We start from the raw sequence: 23,727 nt of genomic DNA, 5'->3' as shown, positions 1-23,727 counted from the left end.
TGGGGGGGGGCCTGGTCGTGCTGCGGATAGCCCTGCGGCTGTCCAGATCAGCCCCAGGTGGGCTGCGAGCGGTTGCAGCGCAGGGTGCCGGCCACAGGGTGGGCAAGGGACCGTTTTCCCCCACCTGCACTCAGCACTACCTTGTAACCTGGCCCCACTGCCAGCCTGGGCCCCGCGCGGCCCTGGGCTCGCCCGTCAGGTCTGCACATGGCGACAGCAGCTGCAGCCCCCCTGTTTGCCACACCGGGCAGTGTTTGCAACCGCCGCCTGTGAGCTGCCCAGCGCACACTCTGGGAGGGCAGCAGCAGCCAACACTGCCCGGCTGCTGCCGCTGTGCTCAGCCCCAACAGGCAAACCCAGAGCTGGGTTACGAGCTGGTGCTGAGCATGGGGAGAAGCGGCCCCTCACTCACCCCGTGGCCAGTGCCCTGTGCAGCAGGTGGTCACAGCCCACGTGGTTCTGCCGGTATGTGCTCAGGGAAGCCCCATGTGGGCTGTGAGCGGCTGCAGCAGGGAGCACTGGCCATGGGGTGGGCAAGGGGCCACTTTTCCCCACACTCAGCACCAGCTTCTTCCCTGCTGGCGAGCAGGGGGTCAGGACTGTGCAGTGCCCTCTGTCTGTACCGCGGGGGTGGAGAGCAGGTACGGGAGCACGGGGCCCACACCAGTGTCCCGGGGCCAGTGCCGACGGAGCCCAGAGCAGGGTGGCAGGAGCGCGGGGTCCCAGCCAGCAGGGGCTCTATGGAGCCGGGCCAGCTCCCCCCTCTCCCTACTGGTGCAGGCCAGGCCAGCTCCACAGACCCCTGCCTGCTTGTGCTTCGCTTTGGGCCCCACCAGTGCTGGCCCTGGGACATGGGACCAATGTCCCAATATCTTAGGATCAAAGACATTGGGACATTGGTCCCAAGATGGTGACCAGGGGGTGGGGCACCTGTCCTGGGGCGGGGCTACCCATGCAGCCCTTGTCAGGCTCCCAAAACTGGGTAAGCGGCCCTCTGCCCAAAATAATTGCCCTGTTCTAATGTGAACTTAAGTAGTAACCTTACAGACAGTAGATTTCATCTTCTCTTTTCAAAAGGTACGTGAATTAATAATAGAGCCAAATAATTATAATTAAAAACTAGCTTTAGTTTTTTCAATATAAAAGTGAACCTTCGTGTAATGGTCCACACGCTTGGAGATGAAATAACTCTTTCCTTTTTTTCCTGCCTGCTCTTTCTAGATTTCTGGTTATGAGATTGAAGTAATCCTGTCTGTTTAACTCTAAACTAGTATGATGAATCCCACTAAACCAAATGTTTGTGAATTATTTGCAAAAATAAATATATAATTTTTAAAAATGTTATTAATAAATATTCACGCAGGCAAATATTCGGTAAATTCACCTTCAGCAAATTAAAATTCCATTTACTATCGGAATAGATAAAATTTATAAAAGGATATATATTTTTTAAATACTTGTTAAGTAGGTTTGTTAAGCGTGCCAATATGTCAAGTCTGGTAACAGCTTGGTAATACAACAATCTGTCAAACCTGGTAACAAATTTATCAGTATAACCAACTTTTAACTTGATGGGGGGAGAATGTGAGGTTTGAGTTAGTGGTAAATCAGTGTAGTGACAGAAGTGAATTCCTTGCAGAGTGCTTGTGCCTGCTTCTGTTGTACTGTTTCCATTAACTTTAGAGGGATGTGCTTGTATGTACAGGGGAAAGTCTTTTTTGTGAGCGGACAAAATTAGGCACTGCTCCTACAGTGCTTTGCACGCTGGCAGACAGATGTCCATGCAGAAACCCTACTGAAGCTCGCTACTTGTGAGCTTGTGTGCTACTTGGACTAATTGTGTGTATGCAGGTATTATATGAAATGGTTGCATGAGACAGCAGGAGACTGATATGACCCCGTCATCCCTCTAAGTGTTAATGTTGTTGACAATATGACGCGCTAAAGGATCCTGTAAGCCCCTGGGGGTCACACCAGTGGGGGCTGTTCACTGCATTGGCTGTACCAGCTGAGGCACAGGCCATTAGGCTGCGTGCTGTGCAGATGTTCCTCTCCATGCCCCCTGTTGTATTGCACACCCATGTGGGAACACCTCCCCTTCCCAGTGCAGCACTGTGCACCCATGCCCTACCCCTGGCAACATGCAGGTACAATCTCTCCTGCCCCTTCCCCATGCCCCACATAGTCCTGGACTCATCCTTAGCCCCCTGTGTAGCACACCATACTGTCCAGCCCCATGAGGCTGTCAGGAGGAGGAGGTGGCAGAGAACCCAGAACAGTGGGGACAGCAGTGGCTGGGCAGGAGCCCACTCAAACTCTTGCGGGCTGCAACTTAATCCCTGTAGGCCACCAGTCGGACGGCCTGTTCTAGAGCATTTGGCAGGAAAATCTCTACCTACTGGTCCATGAAACTTGTCCCTTAATTTTGGGAAAGCTCTTTGTTCTAAACAAACAAGGCTTTTCATGGTACAAGATGCAGCTAAAGCAGGGGTGAGCAAAATGGCAGATCTGGCTGGCAGCTGGACTCCATTTCCCAGAAGTTCCTGACCGTTTCGCTGCAGCCAGTTTCCACGGAGACCCCAGCAGGGCCATGACAGCACGGGGCCAGGCTTTCCATGGAGCCCCGGCAGCACTGGCAGGATGCACTGCTGGGCGGGGAGCTGCTCCAGAGTTGGGGCTGGGATCTTGTGGTGGTGACAACGTGATCCAGAGCTGGGGCAGAGCTGTGATCTGCCTGCATGCCTTTTCCTGGGGCCATGGAAACAAGCTGCAGCAACACAGGCAGGGGCTGCTGGGAGATGGAGTCCACCATGGACCTGATCCGGGCTGTGGTCCGGACTTTGCCTGCACCTGATCTAAGGTGGTTTGTGATCTAAGACCTTTTTGTTAGCAGTGGAAGAAAAGTTACTGAGTTCCTAAGATACTGGACCTTGAGATCATTGTACCAATTTCATGCAAATCAGACCTTGGGCGAAGTGTCAAACATAAGGCAATTCTACTGGGTGGAAGGAAGTAAGATTGTAATTACAATGACTTGGGTCCAGCACCTTTAGGCACACTTCATGTAGGTAGTACAAAAACTTGTCATAGCCTCGTAGTTAGCGTTCTGATTTCTTGAATTGTATGTGGTGGTTCATATTCCTTATTTATGCTTATATATTTGTTCTGTATTGCAGCTTTGTGGTTCTGTACTAGAGTATTTCACTTTGTTTACTTTAGAAACTACTCAGACAGAACACGTGGAAGAAAATGAAGAACCTTTCATTGCTCCACTGGGACTGAATGTACCTTCTGATGTGGAACTGGTATGTATGTGTAATTTCATTGTAATTTTAGGCTGTTCTTGGGACTTTCACTACATGGTGTTTCGTTAATCTGAATTTAAAGTCTAACCAGCTGTTCTAAAATAGTGGCTTAATTTCAAATGATGCAATCAAGAATTCGGAATTAGACTGGTTATCTCTAACTTACTGGATTCAGAATGGTGCAATTTTTATTGTAGCCTAATTTCAACAGCTCTTGAAAATATTTTGGGGAAAAAATGTAGTTATTCCTGACGTACTCTGCTTTTTTAGAAGTAAATAGCAATCCGCACACAAGGCTAAGTATCTGTAAAATAGTGCTTAGTAAGTTAGTTTAAAAAAAAGTATAAAGAACTTCCTTGTCCTAATGTTTTATTATCTATTATATGTGGAGCACAAAGAAGAAATCTTGATCAGAAGTGTACTGCAGTTCAACCGCTCAAAGAAAAGGGAAAACAATTAAAATGGGGGTTATAACACAAACAAGTGACCCTTGCATAGAGTCGTACTAGAGATTACTTCTGGGAAGGAGAGAATTACAACTGATAATTTGTTAGAGATGCGTAATATTATTTTTGGGAACTTTCAAACTCTAGAAACTCTTTTCAAGGACTTCTCTTTCTGTATTATCATTAGCTTTTGAGCTTGAAAACAATTAGCTTATCTTCTTGGCAGTTGAATCAACTACTTTCCAGAAATATCATTTCACTGACACAAGGTAATGTTGATGCCTGAATACATTGGTATTTGTCTGAAATTTCGAATGTTATGTAAGTAGTATGATTCATCATTATAAATATACCTGTTTTATGGAATGTTGTGCAAAAGTTAATCTGAGTTCTTAATTGGAAAAGGTTATTAGAACTCTGGGAATACAATATGTGTTAGTTCGTTAGCTCCAGAAAATAGACTATTGTTGTACAATAGCTTATTTTTTCCATTAGATATTCACTGAAGGATTCCAACCTGTTTAATATCCAGTGGCATGTAATAGAGCTAATTGTATTACAGATCTTAAACCCTTATTTTTTTGTTTGAGTTGTTCTTAATGTTTTATTGATTTCATGGGCCTAATCCTGAATATTCCTATGAGATCTTTGAGTTGTAAAGCATGTGCAAACTGAAATTTACGTGCACTGAACATTCATTTCTACAGTACAGTTGTCATCATCTTTAGGTGATTATGTAGTCTCCATTAGTAATGTTGATGTTTGAGACATGAGAGAGAATGGGCACAGTAATGTAGTGTTTGAATGGCAATTACAGAAGTCAGTTGGTAGTGGAAAACAGTTAAAATCCAAGGCAGCAGTAACTCTGTTTTGTTTTCTATTAATAGAAAAATGACATTGTTTTTAAATTTGGTTTCAGAGTGCAACGTGGGACTGAAATGTAAAACTACTGTAGTAGTCATGTAACTGTTGACCTACTGTACACATGTAAGAACAAAAATGCAAATGAGCATATTTGACCTTGCATTCATACCATTTGGAATTTTTGGGGGGGGATAAGCTTGTATATCAGTGTATGATCTTGGAATTTGCACCAATCACGTAGAGTAAATGCTTTCAGTTATGATATGAATTGTATTTTCAACTTGACTGACGTCTGTGTTGGGGATCTGGGTTTTATTTTCCTGCTAACATGATTGTTTTTTCTCCTACTAATGTGAAACTGGATACCAGCAAACCATTCTGATCACAGTTCAGCCTCTTCAGTCTCTCCATTTCTCTCCCTCCCTCTCATCTCTGGTTGACTGGAGTTGACCTACTAGAGGAGGCATACAAATAGCTAGTGGTGGTGGTGGATCTCCAGGGATTACATAAGAGTTGAGATCGGGTCTCAAATTGCTGACATGACCCAAGAAACATTGACTCTCCCAAAAGCAGGTTTTCTGGTTTCCCAAGCTAGATCACATTTTAAAAAAGGAATTGTAGTTGTAACAGGCTGTTCCTTGCAGTTAATTTAAAAAGCAGCTAGGCTGGAACATTTTGCCAGAATAGCAGAAAAAGGGGTTAGATGGCATTTAGATAAATCAGATATTTTAAAGTACACAGGCCCAGTGGACCCTAGAGAAAGTAAGGACCTGGTCAAAAGCTGTTGCGGGGGGGGGGGTGTTGTTTTTTTTTCCTGAGAACTTGGGGAGGATGACGCAGGGATCCTGGTTTTCTATGATTAAAAAATCACAAATTCTCTGATTAAAAATCCCAAAACCTGTGGTTAAAACTAAATGCACCCCACAGCCCTGCTGGTGTCCCTCACTCATCCCCCGCAACCTCCCAGCCCTGCTTGTTCCCCATGCCCCACAACCCCTGCCCCCAGCCCTGCCAGAGGGGACCCCAGCTGCTAGGGCTATGGGGCCAGGGATCCATGTCCACAGCTCCCTGCCCCCAGCGGAAGGCAGCGGCTGCTGCAGCAGGAGCACAAGTCGGCTCCCCCCCTGCTGCCTGCCTGCTGTGGGCTCAGGTAGGGCCAGCTCCTGGCTTCAGCGTACACTCCCAGGGGACAGGGGAGACCCATGCCCCTGAGATCTGTGGGGGGTTGGGGCAGGGCATGTGTGCGCTGCGGGATCGTGCTCCCCAACCTGCTGCCCTCCGGAGTGCAGCGTGTGCAACCCAGCATGGCAGCACACGGGGACGTGCACAAAATCTGCCTGCTGCTGCAAGCTCCGTGCTGCCCTGGCCACACTTCTCTTGCAGGCAGGGGCAGCAGCAAGGGGCACAACCCTGCACGGCCTCTGTGCACACAGAGGAAGCGTGGCCAGGGCAGCTTTCCTGCACAGCCCCGCTGTGCCCTGCTATGCCAGTCTCACACACTGTGATCCGGAGGGCCTGAGGGAGGGCGGGGAGCACAACATTTGCAACCAAGGGTTTGCAGCTGGCGAGGAACTGTAGGCGGGGGGTGGTGGGGAGGGAGGTTTGCAGCCTCCCAGCTCCCAGCCGGCTGCAAACCCCGCTTCCTCCGGCCAGAGAGTGCACAAGGGAGCAGGGAGGCTGCAAACCCCCTGCCTCCCAGTCAGAGTGCCCAGCCAGCTGCAAACCTTCCCGCTCCCTCAGCCCCCAACCAGCTTGGGCACTCCGGCTGGAAACGGGGGAGGCTTGCAGCCCAACGAGTACTCTGGCCGGGCGAGAGCTGCAGCCTCCCCGCTCCCTCACCCCCAGCCAGCTTGGGTACTGCCTAGCTGGGCACTTCAGCTGGGAAGGGGAATTTGCAGCCAGCCAGGAGCGGGGAGGCTGCAAACCCCTCCCAGCCGGAGTGCCCAGCCGGCTGCAAACCTCCCTGCTCCCTCAGACCCCAGCCAACTTCCCCCACAGCCCTGCCATGCCCCGCAACCCCCAAGCCCCACTTACCTCCAAGAAGAGTGAGCTTGAAGCATCCTCTGGTAAGTACGAGCATTGGGCCCCACCCTTCCGCCTCTTTCTTCCCCTTCCCGGCAGGATTGGGGGGGTTCCCCACCCCTTTTGCAAACAGCTCTTGCAGGCTGGAACTCAGCCAGCCTGCAGAGCTCTTTGCAAAAGGGGTAATCCATGGGTTTCTCTGCTAAAAAAGAAAATCCACATTTTCTCTGATACAAATGGGAAATCCGTGTTTTTGTTCTGTTTTTCCATGGGAAATGGAAAACCTGGGTCACTCAGGATGAGAGGGGTCCCAGGGAAGTGGACAAATACCTCTCCCTTTTAAAAAGAGGAAAAGAGGGCCAAGGGACTTTCTAAACTAGTCGGTCTAACTTTGTACCCTGGAAAGGACCTGGAACAAATTATTTAATAATCTGCGTGAGCATATAAAGAGCTAGCATGAATGTATCAAAAACAAATCATGCCAAACCAATCTCACGTCTTCTGATAGTAGTGGAAAGGGGGGAGCTGTTGATAAGATCCAGTCTAAGGCACATACAATGTATTTGTTGAGAGCAGCAGAAAATATACCCTGCCTAGGTTTCTGACCTGCCCCATGTGATGTTCCCATAAAGGGGTATGGGGCCTGGATGAAAGCACTCTAAAGTGACAGCACAGTTAGTTGAAAGCTTCCACCCACCCTCCCTCTCCCCCCCAGTTACCCATGGCTTGCTGTCGAACTGGGAAGATGCATAGAGGGGTCAAGCAGGGGTCTGTTCTGGGTCTGCTATTACTCGGTATGAATATTTTCAGCAATGACTCAGATGGTTCAATAGAGACTGCACTTAAAAATGTTGTGAATGACGTCAGGCAAGAAAGGGTTGCAAAGGGACACTTAGGAGGACAGGATTGGAATTCTGATAAATTGGGGGAGATTGGTCTGAAATCAACAGGATGATGATCCGTGCTGCAGTGATGCAGGGTGCTGCACCATAAGAGAGAACCTGAACGGACAAGTGCAAAAAGAGGAAAAGCTGGCTAAAGAGCAAGCTACTGCCAAGGGTGTAGTGGGCCACAGATTGTGAGAGCCAGCAGTGCACTAAGAGGACAAATAGCGTTCTGGGATGTTGTTAATTAGAGCGTTGTGTGTAGGACCCGAAGCGGGCCTTACAACAGTGACTTGTTCTTTTTGACCTGAATGAGACTTCTGCTGAGGTACGTGCCAAATCTGGGCACCTCATTTAAGAAATATTTTGACAACTTGGCTAAAGTCCAGATGAGAGCAACAAGTATAATAGGTTTTAAAGAACAGAACCTATGAGAGAGAGAAACTAAATTCCTTAAATCTTTCCAGAACACAGAAGACTGGGCAGAAACCTAAGATTTCAAATATGTAAAAGATTACTACAAAAGGTGTAAATGTTAATTGTTCACCAGGTTAACAGAGGGGAGTGTTAGAGGCAGACCTCTTAATTTGCAATAAGGGACTGAGTTTATATACTGAGAAAAAGCCTTCAAACTGTAGGGTTGGGTAAGCATAACAACTATAAGGGGTAAGCATAACAACTATAAGGAACCGGTTTTAGCCCTTACCCATCTTTACCTTTTGAAGGCTTTTTCTTAGTCTCTTATTGCAGCTCTTTTCCTTGCCCGTTCCTGGGGTGGTTGGGTTTTTTTGAGGGGAGGGGGTTGTTTTTGTGGGAGTTTTTTTAAAGGGAAGAGACTGAATTGTTGCATTGTGACACTTGCTATGCACAAAGTGTTGTCAAGATACAGAGTAAAGAACTTGTGTTATTCCAGAGGAGCATCTTTGCTATCTTTTATTTAAAACTTAATTTCTAAGGTATAAACACTTTGCTTGTTTTACTTGTTACAGTTTGGAATGGAAAAACTTAGACAAAAGGGATTATTTTTCAGGTTGGTGAAGTTCCTGAAAAAAGGCTCAGTCCATTAAAAAAAAAATTACAACAATTACAAAAATGAAAGCTCTGCTTGGAACGGTCGGCTGTTTAAAAGGATTCTGTCTGTTCCATCCATACTTTGGTGTCTGTAAAACATATGTGACTGTAGACTACAGCACTAATGTGACAGTTAGTTCTTATTTGGTCCAGGGATAATTGAAATGTAGAAATGTATCCTACATAATTAAGATAAAACAGCTAAGCAGAATAAAGACTCAAGTTGTGTGGTGTATGAAACGTTTCTGCTTTTAAATTACATTCTTGTTCTCCAGATTGGTTGGTTTTGAGATGGGCGCATTTGATCCCTGGAAATGCAGTAGTGGCGTGCAACTGAGTTCTTGAAGGACGTTAAAAGCATTTAGACATTTTTGACTCTGAGTGTGTGTGGCAGCATTGGAGAATTGTGGTTCAGAAATCAGTGCTTTGATGTAATTCTTCAGAAGAAGCATCTTGTGCTACTAGGAAAACTGTGTCAGTCAAGGAGCAGTATTTTTATAGGTGGATAGTATTGTCAAATGCTGTGAACAGGGGTAATGGTTATGGTATTAAGAGAGACTAATAGGTAAGAGTTAGATTCCCAAGCTGCAGCTCTCAGGTAACATGTTACCTGCAGGGCTTTCTGACATTGCTCAAAGCCTCAGATATGTGCTTTCCACACATGCTTCTCCAGTTTGACACAGAAGACCAAATGTGATATTTGTTTGATTCTTGTTTTACTTGCTCAGGATTGTTGCCAGTAGGCTGGCATAGGTTTGGGACTACTAGCTTAGAAGAAGCAAGCATGATCAATTCTTGGTGGCCTTTCAGTTTCAGCAGAAATAAGTTTCCTTTTGTTTAATTCTTGCTTTGGCTCTTATCTGCTATTTACACGTGGACTTTTAAAAACTATTTATTAGCATATATAAGTGTTTTTATTCTTTTTTCTACAGCCACCGACAGCAAAAATGCATGCAATCATTGAACGAACTGCAAACTTCGTTTGCAAGCAGGGAGCGCAGTTTGAGATTATGCTGAAAGCCAAGCAGGCACGCAATTCTCAGTTTGACTTTTTGCGATTTGATCACTACCTCAACCCCTATTACAAATTCATACAGAAAGCAATGAAAGAGGGGCGATATGCTGCTGCTTCTGATAAGAAAGCGGATGAGAAAAAAAGTGAGTACAGGGAGCAGGGCATGCATGTGTACATTTCTTGAGTCCAATGCTGAGATCGTGTTCACTGTATTGGTACACAGGGAGTAATGGCATACTTCTGTATATATGTTGAAGTGATCCACAGTGTTATATCTGTATGTGGGAGTTGAAAATCCACATTAATCCTCCATTTGCAAATAATGCTAAGAATATAAATCTCTGACTGTCAAAGATATCTAAAAATAATCAACTGTGCAAAAATCTCTCACCTCGCTTCAGTTGAGAGGGCTGTCGCTTTCTTTGGTGCGTTGGCATATTGGCATAGTAATGTTCTGTCATCCTACACATAGGTTTGATAAGGTGCTTCGAAATAAGGTAACTTTGCTTAGAAAATCTGATGGAAAACATGTTCTTATTCAAATCCAAGAGTTGGTGTGGTCTTGGAGCTTTTTATATTAATGCCAACATATTTCTTATTAGGTCAGATTAGAAAAGCTCTGTGCACCTAAGTGCTAATTTTATTTGATTCTCAACCATGACTTTTTGTGTCCTGTGTCATCTCTTAAAACAGTAAATGGTCTTCAGGCTTACGTTTGTCCTGTAGTGTCATTAATAATTATTGTAATTACCTCCAAAATTGTTGCTATAGCTTTTCTATTTAATCTTTTTTAAAGGTCTTATTATCTGTGCCAGGGTCTTGACCTACAGTATTGAAGCTCTTTGTAAAGACTTTAGCCATGCATGAAAGTATAAATAGTAAAAATCTTCTACTGGAACTTCTGTGCATTGCGCTTGTCGAAATGTGTTGCTTAAAACCAGAATAGTTTGAGGCACCTGTGAAAAACTAATGAAACTGATTTTAAAACGGTCGGGACACTTTCATTTTGTTATATTAATTCTTATATAATCATTTTGTCTAAATTTAATTAGACTTTTCATTTTGTTCCGTAACTTCAATTTAAAACAGAATGAGATGTGAACACCAGACTTAATGTTTTTATTCAGATGTTAGAAATTCAATTGGCTAGTCCTTAATTGACTACATTTCTGAGAGCCAGGGTCTTTAACAGCATTCAAGCATGACTTTATCCCCCCTCTCCCTTTTTTCCACTCTGCCTCCTCTCAAAAAAATCTAAACAAACATCTGTTGCTTTTATATAGATTCAAAAGCTAAGTCTGAGGAAGATGACGACGACGACGACGATGATGATGATGATGGAAATTATCTGCATCCGAGTCTTTTTGCCTCTAAAAAATGCAGTAGACTTGAAGAGCTTATGAAGGTATTTGATCTTGTTAAATCAACTGTTCTAGCTTATAATGCTTCTGATTTCAATTTGTGATGGGTAAAGGATGTAATCATCATACTGTTGTATTTAAATTGCTTTTGTTGAAGCAGCCTGAAAAAAAGCTTTTGTGTGTTGAAATATGTTAGAGCATATAATTCCTTTGTGTCTGGTTTTCTGATAATGCTTAATTTTCCTTGACACAACTGTTAAGTGTCTAGAGTGGTGATCTTGAACAGGTTTGTTCATTCACAGCCTGGCTTGTCCTTGCATTTCTCTTTGTAAGTAAGTAGTTGTTCAAATTGACATCACTAATGATAAAGATCTTAAATCAGGAACACGGAATCAAGCAGTTCAAAGCTGGGTTGTGAAGGAGAAGCTTTATAATAGCAATTCCTGCTCTAGCACTGCAGTTGATCTGAAAAAATTACTGGCAAAAAAAAAAAAAAGTGAGTTGAGGTGCGGGGAATATTTTTTAGGTCAGTTTGCCCCGTTAAGAAAAGAGCTTTAAATGTGTTTCCTGTTTGGTTTGAAGGGTGTATTCAAAAGTGTGTAGTCTGATTGCATGCTAGGTAACTTTGTATTTGCAAAATAACATGGTTTTATTTTTGAGGTGATTTCATATGGTCAAAGGATATTTTTTCACAGTAATTATTTATAGGTTAACAGTTCTCATTAATTTATTTAAAACGTGTAAATATGCAACTTTATCATTCTTACTGTTCACTGTGGACCTACTTTTTCCATAAATGTAAAAGACTTTTCAGCAGGTTGATAACCAGTCCTGTGAGAGCTAGTCTTTTAATGGATTGAAGGTTTTATTACCATCTGGCAGGGCTACGCAAAGCTTTGGTTCCTGATTTGATTCAGCAGAGATTCGGCCCGCTTCAGTGGCTGAATCTCCAAATCTTAATCAAATCAGAAGACCCTTTAATCTCTCCGAATCAAACTGGTACCCTCTGAATTGATTCAGAGATGTTTGGAAAGATTCGATGATTTGGACATAGACACAGCTTTAAAAGTTTTTTCTACGTACCTCTAGGTAGCTGGGGTTCATGAATGCTGCGGTGTTGGGGCGCATGGAGTGTCCCACAGAAGTGCGGGGGCCTCCCCAGCATGCTTGGCTGCTGGCCCGGAAGTGGACCAGAAGCACTTCCAGGTCTGCCAGTGTGGGGGGGGGTGGAATTCACTCATCGGCAGACCCAGAAGTAGGCTGAAAGTACTTCCAGTCTACTTCTGGGTTCACTGCCAAGCATGCTCCCCCCTCCCCCCACCGGCACTCCTGTGGGATGCTCCATCCGCTCCAGCATTGCAGTGCTCACGAGGCACACCTGGTACCTCGAGGTATGTAGAAAAAACATTTAAAAGCTGCGTCTATGGCCAAATAGCTGATTCTTCGAATCAGCATCAAATTTTCAGATTTGGATTCGGCCAAATCAAATCAGGGACAGTGATCCGAATCAACTAATCGAATCACTGTCCCCAGTTCAGGCCAAATCCGAATTGAATACGGACTGTTTTGCACACTCCTACTCTAAGCATATTGGGTATGCTTGTCTTCCATACAGTGTGTCAGTTTGGTATTTCTAAAGCACAATGATGCTATCTTTACAAAGCATTCCAAAGCTCATGTTGGAAAGGGAAAAAAGTAAATTGCTGTTCCTCTTTCATAGATTGAGGGTATAAATAAATTCGCATTTAAAGTAGTAAATCAAAGGTTAAATGGCTATTAATAATCTCCACAGCCTTTGAAGGTAGTGGATCCTGATCATCCACTGGCAGCACTTGTTCGCAAAGCACAGTCTGACAATAATTCATCCACACCCCAGTCAACAGATGGGGCAGCAATACAGACATCACAAGTGGAATATCCTACGGATTGTAAGTACTTTGTGATAAAAGGATCATAGCAGTTGAGTATTTATTTCCAGAAGATGATCTTTCCATTATTGATAACCTTATTTTAAAGTTCCATGGCTTTTTGTATTGTAATTTGTCAAATTATTTTTCTGGTAAACTTGTTACTTTGGGGGGGGGTTCTTTTATTTTAAGAAAAAAATGGCATGTTTTTATGTCCTGCAATGCTAGCAGTTGCACAGCAAAAGCGAATGCCTGATCAAACCCCCAAGGCTTCCTTACAGCTTATGGTTGCTGGTGATCATCAGTGAGAAATATTCCTGAAATATTTATACTAAAACAAAGACTGATGTTTAGTAAGAACTGACAAAACTTTCATTAATGAGTTCAGCGTGAAATACATGCTAACAAAATATTGTGCGTTTCATCTATAGGATGATTGCTTGCATATTACACGTTTGAGCACTCACATAATTTATCCAAGAAACACTGTTTCCTAGCCTCTGCTTTACTGTGCCTGATTTAATCACCTTTGTGTTGCTGTTACTGCCCTTCATTCTCCGTTTGGTTGACAAACCCATTTGAAACTGCAGCTTTCCAGCTTGCTTTCTGGGCAAGTAGGAACACCGGACATTGCTCCAGTGATAGTCTCAAAGCCTTGTCCAATTCAAATCCAGTTCAGAAACTTAATTCTCCTATGCAGATTTTTAAGTTGATTATGATCTAGTTATTTTATAGACAGAATTTAATTTCATGGCAGTCATGAGAAATGTGAAAGCTGATAAAGGCCATATTTTAAGATGGAGTGATTTTTGGCATCACATTTTAGCCTATGGAATTCACTCCAGGGCTTAAGTCTTGCCAGGTTCAGAATAGTGCAAGGCACATTCACACAGGTCAGTTCCTGTAATGAAAGGGATGAAAATGGCATGTCAAGGAGGTAGCAGGGGAGTTCAAGCAAGAAGAAACAGTCCATAGCACCTGGTTCTTTGTGATAAATTTTGTAACATCCCATAGCTGCTATCTAATAATAGCTATTATTATGACGTTATTGTAATAATGTATAACTATCAGATTGACAGACCTTTACAAAACCATAACATATCCAGTCTCGTTTTAGCAATGTGGTTGGGTTCCCTGCCCCCTCATTTTCTCTGTCGTGGGCTGAACTCTAGTACAAATTTACATTCAGATTTCTCATTCCTTACCTAGTAACTTAGTTTAGTAAGGATGGTAGTTTTGACAAAATTGGCTTATATGAGAAGACAGTGACAGTTTGAGTACAGACAGATCTCACAGAGAGAGCTTGTGTGTGTGTGTATGTGTGTGTAACCTGAAAATGCAGAGGTTTTTTCCCCTGTTGAAAATGGATATTCTGAAGCATGAATCAGAATTGCCACCTTTGTCTGTGACCCACATTTTTATCCAGGACCATACAGTACATAAGCCATTGTTAGACTTCTTTATGGTTGTATACATTCCAGAGAACTGCTGTTTTACAAAACAAGATTAGACGAGTAGCCTACTGAAGACAATCACTAAAGCTCAATAAAGAAAGGAAGTATCTTGGGTCACTCAGCAGTCCACAAAAGATACTCCATGTCTTAGCAGTTTGGGCCCCATATCCAAATTTCATTAGACATAGATGATATATAATCATGGGTCCAGTTCAGAAAAGTATAACGAACTTGTGTGAAAAACATGACGGCTAGTGCATGGTAATGAATTGTCACGCTTGGTATTGGAGGAATATAGAAAACCAACTGTAAGCCTACTTCTCTAGTGAATATTTTTTGTACTCAGTTCACAATGAATGGTTGCATTTCTTTTAAGGAATGTTAAACCATTGGCTAAAAGGATCCATTTATGTCTCACTTTTAAAAAAACATATTGAAATGATAATTTCTATTAACTTTTTAAAAATATTCTGTATATATCTTAAACTTGTCTTGAAAATTGGTGCATCGGATGCCTAATGCTTGATATTTGTAATACTAATTACCAGTTTCTTGCTAATAAGTCCTCTTCTCTGAACAGCTATGTAAGATTTTTCTGCTATGCAGAAAATCCCTAAAGACAAAATAATAGGCTAGACTGTTGGTTAAAAGCACAAAGTATGAAGCATCATAATTAGGTGGCAAAGTATAGGTCTCTAATGTATTCTCCCATGTCACACACAAATGGAAGCAATTTCAAGATGAAAAGTTCTTAAGCATTTTCCTCCATTCGATAATCAATCTATATGGAAATCTTTGGTTTGAGTTTTACCAGTCTTGCACTCTGCATCTTGATGCAGTGCTTTATTTAGCAATTAAAGTTCTAGGAAAATAATTTCCAAATCTCTCAGTTAAAATAGCATCTGCATAACTGTTTACTTATGAAAAACGTCTGAAGATGCCAAATTAGAGTTCAGTAGTTAAGGAAAATGTGCATCCTTTAGTCATTAATGGAGGTACACCAATATATTGGTTGCAAATCGAATTGGCACCAATAACAGGAAAACTAACGTTATTGGCAGTTGGGGTTTTTTGCCCGATAATGTCACCAATAAATGCCATGTGCACATTGCCAGGAATGTAGCCCGGCAGCCTGGAGAGCAGCCTCCTGCCGGTAAGTCTGTGTGGGGGGGAGCAGATGGGAGCCCCCAAGATGAGGGAGGGAGTAGGGTGGGGCATCGGCAGCTGCCTCCCAGGTAGGGCGGTGAATGGGACCCGGGGGCCAGGAGCAGGACAGCTGTGGGCGGCTCATCCAGGGGTAGCTGGGGAGGGGGGCTGGGTCCCCACCCCTGCGCACACCCCCAGGCGTGACCTCCTGGATTTGTGCATGGGGTGAGGGCGGGCTACCCCAGCCTCTTACCAACAGGGGATCTGGGCCAGGGCTGCACTCAGAGCAGGCAGGGCTGGCTCAGCTGTGTGGGGTGGGCAGCAGTGGTGCTAGGGGGGCTTGGGGGGCTATAGCCACCCCAAAATTCACTTTAACACCCCCCATAACCAGCTCTCCCAGCACCGCTGCTTCCTACCCTATGCTGCTGAGCCCGCCCAGCCTCCGCCCACCCCAAGTGGGATATACCACCCCCGGCCCAGTCCCCCAGCCAAGAAGAGGCTGGTGCATCCCTTGGTCCTTTGCCTGCAGCAGGCAGCCCACCCATGCCCCATGCACAAATCCTAGGGGGCACATGCCCCCATGCCTCCCTTGGGGCAGTGTGCAGCAGCAGAGAGCTGCCCCCTCCTCCCATGCCACCTAGGCAAGTTGCCTGTGGCTCTATCCCACTCCCATCCCAGGGGTCCCATTCATCACCTTGGCTTGAGAGCGCATGCCCCTGCCCCAGTCCCTGCCTCACCATGGGGGCTTCGATCTGCACCCCCCACTCCTCTTCCCTCCCCTATGCCCCTTCCCCCCCAGAGACTTACCAGCAGGAACACTGCTCTCTAAGCTGTCTGGCTGCATTCCAGTAAATTGCCTATCGGATCGGTATCGGCCAATATGGATGGTTAGTATTGGTTATTGATATTGGCCAAGAAAAGCTTATCAGTGCACCCCCTAGTCATTAAGCAACAGGCGTTCTCACCTTGTACTTTCCTGAATTTTTTGGCATTGTCAATTCTAATCTCTCCTGTGAACCGCAAAGAAAACTCCAACTTTGTGCCAAGGTTCCCACAAACCAAGCTCCATTTATTGCCATTTTCCTCTAGTGGTAATTTCTTAATGCTCAACACAACTAGTAAGAAAAGGTGCTGGATTATGTCTAACATGACTAATGATAATATTCTGCATCATATTCCTTGACGGTAATTGCCTTTCTGGACTCCACCTGGATTTGTTGCATGATTTATTTTTGTCTCCTCTTCTGTTACCTAAGCCCTGAGCGGTAATCTGATTCCATTGGAGAAAAGCAATAAATTGCACGTTCCAATGGGCCCCTGTTTATTTATAAGCATGCAGTAGCCTCACAAATTGAATCAGGGATTTAGCCCTTGCATGCAAAATGGGTTTGTAGTAAAGTCTTCCAGTTTGGTCTCTCCCAGGACGCTTTGTCTCCGTGTAATTGTTAAAAAGCATAAATATATGCTTTCAATATAATTGGACCTTCCAGACTGAAGTCTTCAGTTTGTGTAATTGGAGTTGGAAAAGACCTTCAGAGGATCCAGTAGGTAATCTGTCTGCATCACAAGGATTGAGGAGGAGGATGTTCTAGGCTGGAATATCTCCAGGGATGTTCATTCTTTACCTTCCCTTGGGGTCTTAATCAGCATGCTTTGAAATCAGTGGAATTGGTTTTTTGTTGTCTTCAGCGAGTGTTGATTTGGTGTTTTGTTGCTTCAGCTGCCTGCTTCCTTTATCAGAAATGTCCTTAATACTGAACTTAAAAGGTCACCTTCAGAATTTAAATTTACTACTTTTTGCTTTGTCCTTGCTGATTAGTGAAATTGTCTTTTTTTTCCTCAGACTTGTGTCTTGGCTGTTTAATTATTTTGGAAGTTTTAGTGATGTAAAATTTCCATACGGTTAGAGATTATATACAAGCTTTATTCTGAGTCTCTCTTCTATGCCTCATACAGGTTGTTGGTATACTACGGCTTCCACCTTTCTTGTTGAAGCTATTTTTTCTCTATCGCTCTTTTACATACAGCTAATTGCTATAGACTCTAGTACTCTAAAATATTTGTCTTGGCTCTGTTACCTCACATTCTTTAGGTGCATCTGTTTTTTTTCCTATCACCCTTGAAGATTTTTGAGGCTAGTTTTGTGTAAAACCCTATGACAGGAGTCCAAACAATTTAATTTTGTGCATCTTTTTAATCCTTCTCTAAGTCTAAAACACCGTGATGTCTTAGCTGGAGAGGTATTACATCCCCTTTATTTTTTCATACAGTTTTCTCACATCACTTATCAAGATCTAGTTTTTTAAATTTCTTTCCCTCTGAGGGATTCCCCCTAACTGCTGTTCCCCATCTAAAATATATTCACTCAACATAATGTCACTGTCTAGATTATATGAATATATACTTATTAACAAGGTGAATGTTTAATATTTTACTTTTTAATTGACATGTGTAAGGTATCATTCACATTCATTACCCTCTGCATCCATAAATCCCTAAGATGGTTCTGTCTCGTCGAACCTGGAGAGTGTATTTTGCTATATCTCTATTAAACTGACGGATAAAGTACCAGTGCTTTTTGGGTGGCAGACTTTCCCAGCCCGGTACGTTCCCTTCAAACTGGCAGTAGCTTCTAGCATCTCCACCAAGTGATACTCTGTATTGACTTTTCCCCTGGTATAATATTTACCTAAAGGCTCTGCTTGTTCTTTGGGATGAAACTGAAAATTAGCAACCTCGTATTGACTTACTTATGTTCTTGAGCCCAATTTCACTTCCTGGTCAGCAACTCTTACCTACCACAGGGCAGTGTTCAAGTAGATCAGGAGACCGTTACTCCTGTAGGATCAGATTTTTCCTAGGGCTCCTGGGGTGCATCATCTTCTGCATGGTGTTATTTTTTTTTTTCAAAATTTAAAATAAAACCCATAGTAACTACCAGTAACCAGTTTGCTGATGCCCCCCAACCAAAAAAATGACCATTCATTGCTGACTTTTAGGATGGTTTGATTTCCCCGATGTGCCAATTTCCAGAGACTGTCTGATAGGCGTGCTGTTTTCTTACTCTCCTACTACTGTTACATACCTGCTGCTGCTGCTGTTCTGCTGGATCTAAATTGATCTGCTCGTGTGGCTTCGCAAGCTTAGAAACTGTTAAAATGTGCTGAATTTTGTTGCAGGCTTCATCTAGGTCTGATAGCAGTCTTGGTGTCTACTATGGAAAGTGTAGGCAGCATAAGTTTTCATAAAAATCTGCGCCTGAATAAGAGAATCTGAATAAATTGAAATAAGATGTTCGTTTGACTGTGGGGAAACAAAAATCTTTGCTAGAGTTTCCCATTTTGAGCATGCAAACTGAGAATTAGTCCCAGGTCAGGATGAAGGATGGAGGTGATGAGCATTGAATGTGTCCCAATTCCACGTTCTGAGATGCATAGAGGACTGAAGTCACCTGTAGTATCAACTGTCCAGCTGGCGGCTCTTTTTCCAGCCTTGGAAATGAAACAAATCCATTCCCTCTCCTTATGGGTACGTCTACTTTGGAAAGAGCAAACACATCTGTTAATATGTCCAGCTAGTTGGAACATGTCCCCAGGCGGAAAATCTTCTGGGATAAACACCGCATTAGCATGTAAGAATATTAAACTAAGTTGTTTTTAATATCCAAGGTGATATATCTATTTTTAAATTTATTTTGTGAGCCTTTAGTATGCTGTCAGCCAAATCGGCATTCAGGATTGGCAGAGTTCCTGAAGGAGAATATTTAGGTTTATTCCAAGTTGTTCAAAGCACTGAAATAAAGCTGAAAAATCTCTCTTACTTTTTGAAGGTCCAAACATGTAGTAATTATCCAACAGATACACACTACAGTTTGGCTCGGTATTCTGTGTGTCACGTTTGTGCTATTCTTTTGAACAATTTTGAGGGAGATTGGCATTGTTAAGGGAATCGCAGCATGAGATGGTGCCTTCAACTGTTTTTTTTTTCCCTGAAACTGTTCTAAAGTGGTTTTGAAGAAGAATTAGTCATTCCCTCTCACTTCGAGCTCATTTTGGGATTGCTATGTAAGAAATATTTACTGTAAATGTACTTTGTAGCAGTTAACAACCAACTGGCCTCACTAAATACTCAGCTCATTATCCTTAGTTTCCCTGCCTGATTTACTGTATACATTTAAAAGAAGCAGTACTAACCATAGGTTGTGTATGAGAATTGACTCTGTCTTCCTGTGATCAGGCTACTCTTCAGCAGGCCAAAGGTTGCAGAACAGCTGCTTAAATGGCTTCAAGATTTTATGGAACAGTAAAGTACTTACCCAGGTTTAAAAATTTCTGAAGTATTTTAGTGACATTATCTAACGTAGTCTTCTACAGTAGTAAAAATAATGTGATAAATTATTCATAGAGGGTATAAAACATGTAATTGCGTAGTATAAGACTCCTTCATTGTAGCTACTGACGGTAATTCATTTAAACTGAAGTCATTTATTTATAAGATTCCCCGTCTGATTCAAAGAAATGGACACCAGTTTAAAATGTAAGAAAATAGCAGAGCCTTACTCATAATTTTTAACAATTGTACCTAATATTAACCTTTTCTAGAGAAATGGCTTTTTCTCCATCATAAAAAGAACAACATTGAAAAGGTCCAGTGTAAGAGCACAAAATAATGAGGTGATTCTCTGCTAAAAAAAACTTTAAAAAAGAAGCATAGTCAGAATGAAGAACATTAGGAAGATATAAAATGTGAAGGTATACAATATATGACCATGTTAAGAAGGAACACCATTAAACATGTATGCATTTCCATAATGGAAAACTGAGAGGACATGAGATGAAACTAAAAAGCATTAACATTAAAATGTGCAAAGTAAAATACTTTGAAATATGTAATAGTGAAACTTGTCACCGGATATAATTGAAGCAGCAAGCTTTAATCTTAAAAGAAGAATATGTTTGGGAATAGGAAGACTGTACATAGTTACACTAACTTGAATTAAATTACAAAGGGCTTTTAATCTTGTATATGAGCATAAAATGATTACCTTGGTTTCTTTTTATGGTGTAGTATTGCCCCACTGTATGCATTAGTGGTTATTCAGATGACATTGGTCAATGTTTTAGGATTTTTATCAGTATTCCCAGTTTAAATGTATTATTAAACTGGCCTGTGCTTGAGTGACAAGGATCTCATACTGATGTGTGTGTCTTAAGACATGACTGTGTTTCTTTGATGAATATTTTATAAATATAAGCATTTCTGATGCAGTTTCTCAAGTTATATAGTATGTTTTGAGTGACTAGTCTCTCTAGCTCTGATCCTGCACTTTCCCACACGCAGATGTTAATACAGAGAGCCCTTTTCTGCTTAGGTCAGTTAGGATTTGGAGATCGGGTGATTTGCCTTATGATATCACAAATGTTTCAGAAATGGCCAGAAGTGCATGACTTGCCTTATTTTACTGCTTAATTTCATGGGCTATTCTTTGTTGAGATTTTGACTGCTTTTGAAAGCTGATGACCCACTAATTTGATGCAATCCTTTGGGTAAAGTACAGTTTAGGTAGGTACTGTAGCAGTTTGTTCCAAATGAGCTACATTTAAACATCCAACCTCTAGGTTGCCCATGAATTAATTTTTCTTCTACTGGGCATTAGCTACTAATTAGAGGCACTTAAAGATCTCCCCACGTGTAGTAGTTGGAATGTTCAGAATCCCCCCCCCCAGTATATTAAAATTATATGTTGTCGGATAGTAGTTAGTGGCACTGTCAGTGGACCTGTTTAAACCGTGGCAGTGGTGCACAATGAGGGCAAAGGATGCTACGCAGGCAAATCTGACCCCCCCTTTTTGAGGCTATTTTGCAGCATTAGGTTTATTTCCCATTAGTTTCCTTCATAACAAAATGCATATGTAAAGATAGAAGTATATGCCTTCAGGAGCTTATGCTGCATTTTTTTACTAGAGTTTTGGGTTTGCTAGTTTAAACCATTCCCAGATAGTATCTTGTGCATCTTACGCTCAGGCTCCAGCTGTCACAATTAATATTGCAGCGTTTACCCCAATTCCAAACAAATGAATGACACAATATTCTTATGTATGTAGAAACTTGTGGTGTTGAAGATATTTATTTAAATACTTGGCCTAGAGATTTGTATATTTAAAGGGCTTTGGTATAGCATAATAGTTTCCTCCATTTATGTCCTTACAAAATTCAGATGTTATCTTTCAACTGTTTAGCTATTTCTGTGCCAGAAAATCCCCAAGGAACAAAACAAACAACCCCTGCCTCTGCCCCAAATTTTTGACCAGTAATTTAGTGCAATACAGTGTCTTTCCCTCCCCCCTCCCCAAAGATCTTCATACATTTGATAAGTTGTAGAATTTCTCCTTAAGCAGCAAAGCAGTAGCGCTGTGTTTTTCCTGTGGATTATTGTTGCCTGGTGCCTTGTATCAAAAGCTTGTAGATGCAATGACCAGGTAATCCCATTCTGTTCATCTATGGAATTGAAGTTTTTGGGTAGTGATTTAGTACCATTACGTTCAGTGCTTTAAGGTGAATAGTAGCACTGGCTTTGCTTTTTATTTTTGTTCTTCTGCTCGGACACTGTTACTCTAAGGGAATGTATCAAAAGCATGATGGGAAGCATTTGCTCCAAGAAGGGGCAAATTCAGATAATTAGACCATTTAAATATCAACATGAAGAAATGCATGAACTTCAACAACCAGTGCTACGTACAATGTGTACCAGAATAAATTCAGTAGAAACAGCTGTTTTACAAAACTATCCCACCTCTGCATACTAATGTATTTATATGTCAAAAAGTTTTCAGGTATATTTGAAATGTGGTATTTACTATAGTTATGCACAGATCTTCACATAATGAATTGGCAGAATGTATGTTTCAAGTCACGTAAAGATAAACTGCAGCTTTGAACTTTGGCAGCGCATGAAGGTGTTCCAGCATGTTTCTGTGATTTGTAAATCGGATGGGCAATAATTAATTGTAGACAAACTGTGAATTTAAATGTGCGTCCTGTTTCTTGTGTTGCTGAAAACTTGCCTAGAGTTTGCCTACTGCAAACGAAAGGGAAATGCAAAGTCCCAGAAATCGGGCATCGGTAGTTTTAAATGCTAAAGCAAAGAATGTGAGTTCAGAATTCACACTCTCTTCAGACAGTAGGAAGCAGTCATTTTTCTCTGTCCAAGGATGGGGCAGTGTTTAAAGAGCTTAATCTACACTGCAGAAAAGTAAAATCAACTGAAGGGGTGGCTGGCTTTCAGGAATGGGGACACGGCTGAGTTCATTAGATGGACCATGTGAGTTTATCTGTAGCCATCTCCCTTCAGCTTCAGTTCCATTTTCTCACTTTAATAGACCCCCTTGAACATAATTTCTCTGAGATTGAATTCTAGTTCAGTTGCTACCATTTGTCTTCCTCTTAATTATACAAGTTGCTCCTGGGCTTGCCTTCCTTGCACTCAGTTCTCTAAGGTCATGCCTTTACTGTAGTAGCAACATATCCCAGGCAGGGTATCCCCAAGCCTGCCCCTCACTTGCTTCTTAATGTCACACCAATTTCAGGATGATGGTTTGGGATCATCCCCATCTCCTGGGGTCTCAAGTGGCCACCAAGAGAGAATGCATTTCCACTAGATAGATGGAGGGTGGGGAATACTTGCAAACAGCTCAGCCAAGATGCGCTACGGCTATGCTGTAGATATGTCCTAAGTGCTCTTGGCTTTCTTGAGATTCTTTCACAATAGCTATGCAAGTATTCCTCGGTGCAGTAGAAACCACACTAAGTAATTGCACTGTTATATTTTAAATGAGTTAAATGAAGTGCTTATAAGAGCACAAGATTTAAAATTCAGGCTTTTGCGAGTATTTGCCTCAAACTTCCCGCACAGTTTTATCTGTGCATCTCAAACATAGCATACAGTATGGCTGCTGTTCTGGTCCTGAATCCTTCTTGTTGTAAGATCTGCTCTTTACCCAAGCAGCACAGACACAGACTTAGGATAAACTTGAACCATGCTTCAGATCTCCATACTTCTCAGTTATGGTCAGGAAATGAACTTCGGAGGCTGGCCCCTCCAATGTCGAGAGAAACAAACTGGGAATAGGATGAGACCAGTCATCTAATTTTCACGAGTGAAAATTACGCTGTTCATAACTGAACACCAATGGCATATTCAGCTCGTGTCTCATAAATGAGGGATTCATACATTTATAATTAATAGAATAACA

At 42.4% G+C, this 23,727-nt stretch overlaps 1 protein-coding gene across 1 annotated transcript in view; it reads left to right on the top strand.

The window, feature by feature from the left end:
- SFSWAP (splicing factor SWAP) overlaps window positions 1–23,727 on the top strand; it is a 98,221-nt gene that overhangs the window by 12,542 nt on the left and 61,952 nt on the right. Inside the window, 4 exon segments of the mRNA XM_025195655.1 lie at window positions 3,220–3,305; window positions 9,525–9,750; window positions 10,891–11,012; window positions 12,761–12,896. Coding sequence (XP_025051440.1) covers window positions 3,220–3,305; window positions 9,525–9,750; window positions 10,891–11,012; window positions 12,761–12,896 — 570 coding nt within the window.

Source organism: Alligator sinensis, unplaced genomic scaffold (assembly GCF_000455745.1).
Source record: "Alligator sinensis unplaced genomic scaffold, ASM45574v1 scaffold628_1, whole genome shotgun sequence".
Classification (NCBI taxonomy): domain Eukaryota; kingdom Metazoa; phylum Chordata; order Crocodylia; family Alligatoridae; genus Alligator; species Alligator sinensis.
Note: the sequence above shows the minus strand (reverse complement) of the source record. Positions and strands in the feature narration are given on the sequence as shown.